General features: G+C 43.3%; 1 protein-coding gene across 1 annotated transcript in view; it reads left to right on the forward strand.

Annotated features, from left to right (window-relative positions):
* Positions 1-4,769: 4,769 nt before the first annotated feature.
* PITHD1 (PITH (C-terminal proteasome-interacting domain of thioredoxin-like) domain containing 1) overlaps positions 4,770-10,144 on the forward strand; it is a 6,943-nt gene continuing 1,568 nt past the window's right edge. Inside the window, exons 1-5 of the mRNA XM_012650906.1 lie at positions 4,770-5,055; positions 5,802-5,845; positions 6,234-6,311; positions 9,048-9,152; positions 9,850-9,958. Coding sequence (XP_012506360.1) covers positions 4,858-5,055; positions 5,802-5,845; positions 6,234-6,311; positions 9,048-9,152; positions 9,850-9,958 — 534 coding nt within the window. The 5' untranslated portion in view covers positions 4,770-4,857. The remainder of the gene's footprint in view (positions 5,056-5,801; positions 5,846-6,233; positions 6,312-9,047; positions 9,153-9,849; positions 9,959-10,144) is intronic.

Below are 10,144 nucleotides of genomic sequence, written 5' to 3' on the forward strand. Positions count from 1 at the left end.
CATTATTCCCCAATCTCAGCTAAACCACCCTGCAACCCCCAGCCAGCTCCTTCCAAATCCAGCTTCCTTAGCAGCTGCAGTTTTCCGTCCTCCCAGACGGGGGCGCTGAGCCGACAGCCTTGCTCTTGGCAACAGTGACAGCCACCGTAGAAGCACAGCACTGATGCTCGTCCGCTTAGGGCAGTTCCAACTTACAATGGGTTTATCCCGAGGTAACCCCATTTTAAGTTGAGGAGCATGCTGAATTCATATCACCTTCGCACGATGGTAAAGTCGAAAATCCTAAATCGAACCACCATCAGGTGGGGACTGTCTGTAGTCCCCCTTCGTCTGCGGGGGATGCCTGAATTCAATCGCAGTTAGTAGTGAACCGCATAGAGAGAGTATTATGTTTTTTCCTATACATGCATACCTATGATAAAGTTTAATTTATAAATTAGGCACAGTAAGCAATTAACGACTAATAATAAAATAGAACTACAACAATATACTGTAATAGAAGTTATTATGCACTGTGGTAGTAACTTTTGCAGTTTCAGATGCAGCAGCAAAACTAGCTAGCAGGAATTTCTTTTTCCTTCTTCACAATTCAACAGATAGAAGATTCGTTCTTACCATAAATCTTAGCAACTTCAGCATATCTTATTTTCATTCTCATTAAGCCAAGAACTTTCACCTTTTCACATAAAAGAAGCACGTTACGCTTCTCTTCAGCATCTCCCAATGGCCAGCATCACTCCTCTTGCGCTTTGGGCCCGTTATTAAGTCAAATAAGGGTGACTTAAACACAAGCACTGCGATACTGTGACAGTCGATCCGATAACTGAGAGAGCTACTAAGTGACAAACCGGCAGAGAGCGTCTGCCGCGTGGAGACACTGGAGAAAGGGATGATTCACGACCCAGGTGAGATGGAATGGGATGGCATGAGATTTCATCATGCAACTCAGAACGGCGTGCAATTTAAAACTTATAAATGGTTTATTTCTGGAATTTTCCATTTGATATTTTTGGACCGTGCTTGACTGAGGGTAACTGAAACCATGGAAAGTGAAACCAAGGATGGGGGAGTGGGGGGACTATTGTAATAGCCCTTCCCTAAGTACCAGATGTTGCACCAAACACTTTTCATGTGTTATCTCACATTACTGTCATAATAAAACTCTACAAAGTAGGTTCTCCTACTATTCCCATTTTACATAAGAAAAATCTGAGGCCTAGAGAGGTTAAGCAACTTGCCCAGCAGGTCATACCTAATATTTGTGGGACTGAGGCAGGAGTACAGATGGAGGCATACTTAAAAAGTTATAAGCGAAGCTAATGAACTGCTAAATAAGAGACATTCTATTCTGCTATTTTGATAAATAAACCTTCACAATGACCTGGAGGACCACATTCAAATTTGGGGGCCTCTCAGAACTCTGCACTAGAAGGTGGTGGAAAGAAGAGAGCAGGACCCCAATCCCCCCTCCACCCCTACTTCATATCCCTAAATTTACCTGGCAGGGGGCCTTGTGCACATGCATTCAGATGTCCTCACCTGCCTGCTCACACTGTTCTAGGGTTTCTAAATGGAAAAGATCCATCAGGTATGCAGCACAACAAATGACAAAAGAGTCGTACCAAAGCACAACATCATCACATTCCAGAATACCAGGGACAAAGAGAAGATCGTAAAAACTTCCAGAAAAGGGAAGGTGGAACCCATACAAAGAATCAGGAATCAGAACAACATTGTATTTCTCAAAGCTAGAAAAAAACAGAGCAGTATCTTTAAAATTAGGAAAGAATTTGATCTACAGGCAAATTACCAATTAAACATAACAGTAGAATAAAGACATTTTCAGTGCCACTGAATATGTATGGTAGTATGGTAGCCAGCCACTAAGGTGGCCTCCAATGATTTCTACCTCCTGGTATCTGCACCCTTATGCAGTTCCCTCACACATTGAATGCGGTTGAACCATGGGATGTTATAGAATGGATAGTATGTGACTTCTAAGGCAAGGTCAGAAAAGACATTGTGGTTTCTACCTTGCTCTCTCTTGGATCACTTGGTCTGGTGAAAGCCAGCTGCCATATCATGAAGACACTCAAACAGTCCTATGGAGAGGTCCACATGGCAAACAGCCTGCATGAAGTTGCCAGCCATGTGAGTGCGCCATCTTGGAAGTGGATCCTCCAGCCCCAGGCAAGCCGTCAGGTGACTTCAGGCTCATGAGAGACTGAAAGTCAGAACCACCCAGCTAAGTTGCTCCCAAATTCCTGACTCACAAAAACTGGAAGATTGTACATGTTAATTGTTGTTTTAAGTCATTAAGTTTAGGAGTAATTTGTTATACAACGAAAGATAACTACTATAGGCATATTGGAAGTGGGGTAAGGGAAAGGAGCCACAGTACTTTGCAGTTCTTCCAATCAAGAGGTGAAGTCAGTAGATAGTCTAACTTTCCATGAAACTTGGATATGGATTTGGCCATGAAACTTGTTTTGGCTGATGGCACATTACAGAAAAAGCACAGAAGTGGGGGTTAAAAAGTGCTTATGCAATTTTTTGCCCTCTCTTGCTCTTGGAAACTCTGTGACTGTCACCATGTAACTTACCTTACAGTCTGCTGGAGACATGTGGCCCCATCACCCCAGCTGGCAGCCAATATCAACCAGACATATGAGTGAAGCCATACCAACTTTCTAGCCCAAACTGAACTAGCCCAGAAGAGAACTGCCCAGCTAATCCACAGAATCATGAGAAATAATCAATGTTTGTACAGAGCTTTTGAGTTTTCGGGTGATTTGTTACATAGCATAAGCTAATCGATACAACAAACTTACTTCAGGTGCACCTTTTTCCTCCCAGGAAACTATGGGAGGATGTGCTTCAGGAACACTGCAGGGTATGCTCAATGCCTGGTTACTTCCTAACCTTATGTGGTCTTGGGAAAGTTAATTCACCTCTTTTAGCCTCAGTTTCTCTCATCTTTAAAATGGAGGTAACATTAGGTAATAGTACCTACCTCTTAAAGTACATGCGACAAATAATTGAGATGAACTACACAATGTGCTTAGCACAATGTCTGGCACAGAGAACTCAATAAATCATGAAAGGACGCCACTAAGGCAGATAACAGGAAGAAAGGTCAAAGTGAGTTGATGCCCTGGGTAAGGCCTGGTCCTTCAATGAGACATACTTTTTCCAAAGAAAGGCTACTGAGTGTATCCTTCAATTAAACAAACATTTACTATGCATTCACCACATGCAAAGCCCCTTACCTGAAACTGTGATGTGAGAGCAGGAATAATTCATGACACTGAGCTATTTTGAAACAGAACTAAGCTTGCCTATTTCACAAGTAACTGAAGTAGGACATCAAAATATTTCAGAATGGAACTTGAACAGATGTATACTTTGATTTGTATTTCACCAGCACCCATTCTTATCTGGGTACTCCAGAGCCTGACGTGAAGGGCAGGAGGTATCCAGGGTATCCCAAAACTCTCTCTGCAGCCTGTCTTTCCTCCTCCCCATCAGGGAGCAAGAAAGCATTCTACTCTGAAAACAAAATCATTTCAACTCTAAACAATGGGTTTCAATTCTTTTGACCTCAATCCACAATATGAAAAACACTTTACATTGTACCTGAGCACAGAAACCCAAAACTGAAGCAAAAGTTCCATCAATTGAGACTTAAAACGTGTGATACATCCTGAATACTTTTTGTATTCTTTCTTTTTTTTTTTTTTTTTGAGACAGGGTCTTGCTCTCTCGCCCAGGCTGGAGTGCAGTGGTGCGATCATGGGGTCTCACTATGTTGCCTAGGCTGGTCTCCCACTCCTGGTTTCAAGGCTTCAGCCTCCCAAAGTGCTGGGATTACAGGTGTGAGCCACTGCACTCAGCCTGTTTTTAAAAATGTTGGTCACAATCCTCTAAGCAGATTTTAAGACATATTAATGGGTCACAACCAGCCATTTGAGAAAACTGCTCTGAAATATCACATGGGGGAGGGAACATAAAGATCATTGAGTCCAATCCCTTTACCTTACAGGGGTCAAACAGCCTCAGGGAGGCGAAGTCACTTGCACAAGGCCATGCAGCTAGTAAGTGGCAGTGCTTGGATTTGACGGTAATAACCAACAGCTACTGAATGCCTACCATGTGTCTTGAGTTCTGTAATTGCATTATTTCATATACTACTCACTGTGATCCTAGGAAACATTATTCTTACCACTTTACAGATGAGGAGATGGAGTCTCAGAGTAGGGAAAATGACTTAGAGAGTCACATGGTCAGTAGCAGACCCAGGACTTGTCTCCAGGTCTGGCCGTCCACAAAGCCTGTGCTCGCAAGCTCTAAGCCCGCTATGAAGAAAGTTGTTATGAAAGTGGGCTTGTGAGCTCTCCAGCCTAAGCGTGTGAGGCGGTGATAAGGGTGTGGTCTCTAGCCTCCAAGGCCACATCGTTCCACGCGCTTTCCTCCATCAGCTCCTAAACAAACGCGCTGGTCCAGGAAGAGAGGACAGGCTTGAGCCTCAGGGGAAAAGGATTGGAACCCCAGCCCGACCGCTCACTGGGAACGCTAGTTTAACCTCTCTGCCCTTCGGTTCCCCTGTCTGTGGAGCCGGGATGGTGAAAGCACCCACCTCCAGGACTGAGGCAGCCGACACTAACTCTGGCATCCAGAAGGCGCGGGTCAAACGTCAATCCTCTCTGCCCCGCCCGCCTCTTCCCCAGGCGCATGCGCCGTACGGGGGCGCCTTTTACGACGCGGCGGACGCGGCGGACGCGGCGCGCTTGGCGGCCGGAGCGGAGCGGCGGGAGCGCGGCGGCGGGGCCGAGGGGACGCGCGGGCGGTGGCGTCGCCATGTCGCACGGCCACAGCCACGGCGGGGGCGGCTGCAGCTGTGCCGCCGAACGGGAGGAGCCGCCCGAGCAGCGTGGCCTGGCCTACGGCCTGTACCTGCGCATCGACCTGGAGCGGCTGCAGTGCCTTAACGAGAGCCGCGAGGGCACCGGCCGCGGCGTCTTCAAGCCGTGGGAAGAGCGGACCGACCGCTCCAAGGTGGGCCGCCCGGGGCGGACGGGGAGGGATCCGCATGGGGGCCTCAGGCCGTCCGTCTGCTCCGTCAGCCTCATTCCTGATGCTAAAAATAATGACAGCTCAGTCGCCATGTACTTTACCGTGCCGGTCTCCTGCCAGCCCTTTGGGAGGCGAGCAGGGTTGAGTCTCCCCATTTTGCATATGGGGAAACTGAGGCCAAGAAAGGGAAAGGGGGAGATTTGTCTTTACACAGCCTAACGCTCTATTCTAGTGCCGTGTGGGTTAGTGAGGGAGGATGGTCGTGAGGGCGTTTTCCCTTCCACTTGACCATTGGTTCCAATGGCTGCGTCATCATATCACCCGGTGAAGACCAGCGTAGGGGGATGAGGGTATTTCCTATCTGGAGCACAGGTTCTTTACCATTGTGGGGCGACAGGCCCCTTGGTTAGCCATTTGAAAGCTGTGGAACCTCTCCCCAGAAAAATGCGCATAAGCACCTGTCTTTCAATTCGCAATTCAAGAGGCTCTTCGACCCTGGAAATCCATCCGTGAGCTCCTCATTAAGAACCTTCTAATTGAATGGTCTGTGGCTCTTAGGACACTGTGGATAAGACCGATTAGCTTCAAGTTAATAAGTCCTGGAGAACTGAGGAAGATTGACTTTTTGCATTGCACACCAGTTGTAGAACAGGGTGGGAGATGCCTGAAATTGTAGGCTCTCAGCAAATATTTGTTGCTTTCTCCTCCCCACTCCCCATCCCCTCCAGTTTGTTGAAAGTGATGCAGATGAAGAGCTTCTGTTTAATATTCCGTAAGTATCTCCTTGGTGCCTGCCTCAGGCTAAATAGGCTGTACCCAGTTGCCTACTCAGATGAATTCATTCATTGGTTGTGTCAAGAGCACACATCTGTTTCTAGAGATGGGGTAAATTACTTTGGCGGGTTTGAGGAGGAAAGCATCATAGCTTTCTTGGTGCAGACTGGAAACAGATGTATTTGTTGAACAATAACTGAGAAATAGAGGCAAATTTCTTAGAATTGCAGAATGCCAGAGGTAGACAGGATCTTAGAAATTATCTAGTACAAGTCTGACAGACCAGTAAACTGAAACCCAGAAAAGGGAAGGGTCTTGCCCAGGGTCACACAGCTAAGCAGGTATTCAAACCCAGCTTGACAACCTTCTCTTTTGCATTCTGGCAGATTTACGGGCAATGTCAAGCTCAAAGGCATCATTATAATGGGAGAGGATGATGACTCACACCCCTCTGAGATGAGACTGTAAGTGACAAGGGCTTGGGCCCTCAAAAAGCTCCTAATTCTCTTTTTCTGCTTACACTTTAATCTAGAATAATGCTATTTTTCTTTTTACTGCGTTTAATATTTTCTCTTTTAAAGTATTTTGGTTTTCTTCTTTTTCTGCATTGAATATACATATCTCTTCCTGAATTAATAACATTTTTAGGTTAAGCATCTTTGGGACCAACAGCTTGTCTCTTTTTTCAAAATGCTTACTAGGGCACCATTTATTCAGAGAGCATTTTATAAATGCCATTTGTTGATGACTTTGCAGTTTTCTTAAAACCAACTGCAGATCTCAAATGATCTTTTTGGATTATACTCTTGGGGTTAGCTTCAAAATTTCTAAAAATTTCCCCTCGCTATTTCATACACTCCTAATCTTTGCATGTGTTTTGTTGACATGGAATTACTGCATCTGAGCTTAACCTTTAGTCAGCAAAGTTCTGTACACCTCTTGCAACACTGGATCTGTTGCCACTAGAGCTAGTACTCTCTTTTTGATGACTTACCTTATTCTGGGATAGCCTTCCTAAAATAAGGGGAAAATTGCTTTTTGAGTGCTGGAGAAACAAATATCAGAACTACATTAAAAAATTTCATCTGAAAAATAGATTTAAATGGATTTTAGAGAGATATTTAAGACATTGATACTCTTTTTGAATGTTAACATGAATTTGAAAGCAATTCCACATATTTACTAATTTTAAGGAAATAGTACGTTTGATCGGATGTTTTTGAAAACTCATTTACTTGGAAGATTACAGATTGACTTCCAAAGACTAGACATCCATGTTGCATTGTGGTTAAGAGTACGAGCTCTGGAGTAAACTAGGTTCAAATTTTGGCTGTACCACTTACTAACTCCATGACTTTGGGACGTTACCCTATCTTCTCTATGCCTCAGTTTTCTCATATCTAAAATGAGAATAGGGCTGGGCGCGGTAGCTCACGCCTGTAATCCTAGCATTCTGGGAGGCCGAGGTGGGTGGATCACTTGAGCTCAGGAGTTCAAGACCAGCCTGAGCAAGAGCGAAACCCCATCTCTACTAAAAATAGAAAAATTAGCCGGGCATGGTGGTGCATGCCTGTAGTCCCAGCTACTTGGGAGGTTGAGGCAGGAGGATCGCTTGAGCCCAGGAGTTTGAGGTTGCTGTGAGCTAGGCTGATGCCACGGCACTCTAGCCTGGGCAACAGAGCAAGATGAAGGGAGGAAGGGACGGAGGTTATGTTACGTACCTCATAAGATCGTAGAGAGACTTAAATGAGATATAACATGTAAAGACATTAGAATAGGTCATAGAATAGAACATAGTTAAGTGCCCAATTTTGGATGAGCAAATACAGATATTTACATAGCCCTCAGTTCTAAGCACACTACATTTGTTATACCTTATTGAATCTAAGATGTCATAGATTGTAAAATACACCATTATTTTCTGTACAATTAATAAAGAAAAAAATGCTATCTACTCAACTATAACATGCCAAGGACACCTCCAGAAAAGTTAAATTGAGAGTCAGGGAAGTTTGCACAGACTTGGTGTTAAATAATAATAAAGAATTACTCTTAATATTGTTAATTGAAAATGAATGATAAGTATGTGGGGATTCATTATATTGTCTCTGCTTTTGTGTATGAAATTTTCCATAGTAAAAACTTTTTTAAAATATATGCATCACTTAGAATTGATTCAATTTAATCTCCACATCAACTGTATGGAGTATGTACTATCACTGCTCCATTTTGTAGGTGAGGAAACAGGTTAAATCAGTTGCCCAAATTTACACAGGTAGTAAGTAAGTGACAGAGCCAGGCTTGAAACCCAGGAAGTCTAGCTCCAGACACTGTCTTTAACCTCAATGCTATACTGCCTCTCATAATGCTGCCCATAAATGTTCACTCATTATTATTCTGCTGTGCATCATTCTTAGAAACCCTTTGAAGCAAATATTTACTTTCTTAAATTATATGCATTTTGCTGCAGCTAATATCTATGCCCCTTCTTGTGTGGGTGTGTTAATAGAACTCCTTGGAGTTGGTGGGGATAAGCTGCTTAGTCCTTGAGAATTTGTGGGTTATAGAGACAGCTGTTTTTTTAGATTTTTAAAAAATATTTTCTTCAGTGGCAGTTTTACCTTGACTTTCTAAAGCCTGTTTTGAGGTTGTAGCCTTTTGTGCTCTTTCAAAAGGTAAATTCCCAAATTGTATTTTTTTTTTTAAGAACTGTAAAATGACTGAGTTTATGGGGTAATTTTTGGACACAAAAAATGCTTGAGCACTCGGTTACCTGATCTTATCTCTTATCTGTGTGTAACATGTTTCTGCCAAAGTATGTCTTTTTTTTTACTATGAGTAAGCTGTTTTATTTAATAACATCCTCAGTTTGGTCTGAATGTGCTGAGTTGCTTATTTTCTCCATGCATTTGCTGCACGTGACCTACTTTGAGCCGTCTCTTTGTGTATTGCTTCTCATGTGATCTTAACCCACTCAAAGATGCCATGGCGTTATGTTGCAGATCTCAGCTCTTTTTCTGTTGTAATTAAAGACATTTGTATATAAATGCCAATAAAATGCCATTTCCAAGTTTGACCCTCAAATTTAATCTCCTTTTGATAGAACCAAATGCAGTTGAGCAGTCAGTAGGAAGTTTTGAAAAGCCGAAAAGCATGATAGTGCACATTTTTTAAAACTTTTTTTCCTTTTCCTTTCTCAGGTACAAGAACATTCCACAGATGTCCTTTGATGATACGGAAAGGGAGCCAGATCAGACCTTTAGTCTGAACCGGGATCTTACAGGAGAATTAGAGTATGCCACAAAGTAAGCACGGGGCCTGTCTTCCACTCTCTGTGGCTGCTTCTGAGGAACACAGGTGCTCCCTGATTTGCAAAGAGCATGTATGCATCGGTGCTTACAGGGCTTGCCATTTATTTTTGGCCAGTCTCCTGCTGTCTTCTCTTAGTATTGGAAACAACTTTAAACAGTGGAGGAGGCTTGATCCTTGGCTTGGTCAATTTTTGGCAGAGATTCAGTGGAAGACACAGACTTGTTAACTTATAAGCAATTGACAGATTTGAACGAGCTCCTAGGGTGATCTTAGGAAAGATGTTTTCAGACTTCTTTGCATAGTGAGCTTACAGCAGGCTGAGTTATACGGGACCACCTAATCTCTTCACTGATTTTCCCTTTTTTCTAAGGGAAAAAGATCAACACTAAATGTGTTTTGGAATCCCTGCTGGGTTATGCAGCATTTCTCATTCCTGTTCCTTGAGGGCAAGAGCAGTGTTTATTCATCTGTCTATTCCTGCTCCTTGACAGAATCTGGCAGGCGCTCAGTAAACGTTCATTGAATTAATTATTTGTCCAGAGAAGAATGAGAAGGAAGAACCCAAGAGTGTTCTCTGACATTTGCCTGGGTTTTACCACAAGTTGGACCTGAATTGTTGTTTGACATGGTGGTGAGACACTCACTGAAATGTAACCTATGTCTCCTCTCCCTGTTCCTTTCATCCTCTAGAATTTCTCGTTTTTCAAATGTGTATCATCTCTCCATTCATATTTCAAAAAACTTCGGAGCAGATACCACAAAGGTCTTTTATATTGGCCTGAGAGGAGAATGGACTGAGGTAAGATGGGTTTGGAAAAGCTGTCCTTTATATTTATATTTATATATATATACACACACACACACACACACACACACACACACACACTCACCCACTGACCAGTACTCGCTCTCTTTTCTTCTAGTTGTCACCACTATTCCTTGTTCAAAAGAAGGAAATGGTAAGTTTTTGTGTTTTTTGTGTTTT

The sequence above is a fragment of the Propithecus coquereli genome, unplaced genomic scaffold, assembly GCF_000956105.1.
Source record: "Propithecus coquereli isolate 6110/MARCELLA unplaced genomic scaffold, Pcoq_1.0 Scaffold341, whole genome shotgun sequence".
Classification (NCBI taxonomy): Eukaryota; Metazoa; Chordata; class Mammalia; order Primates; family Indriidae; genus Propithecus; species Propithecus coquereli.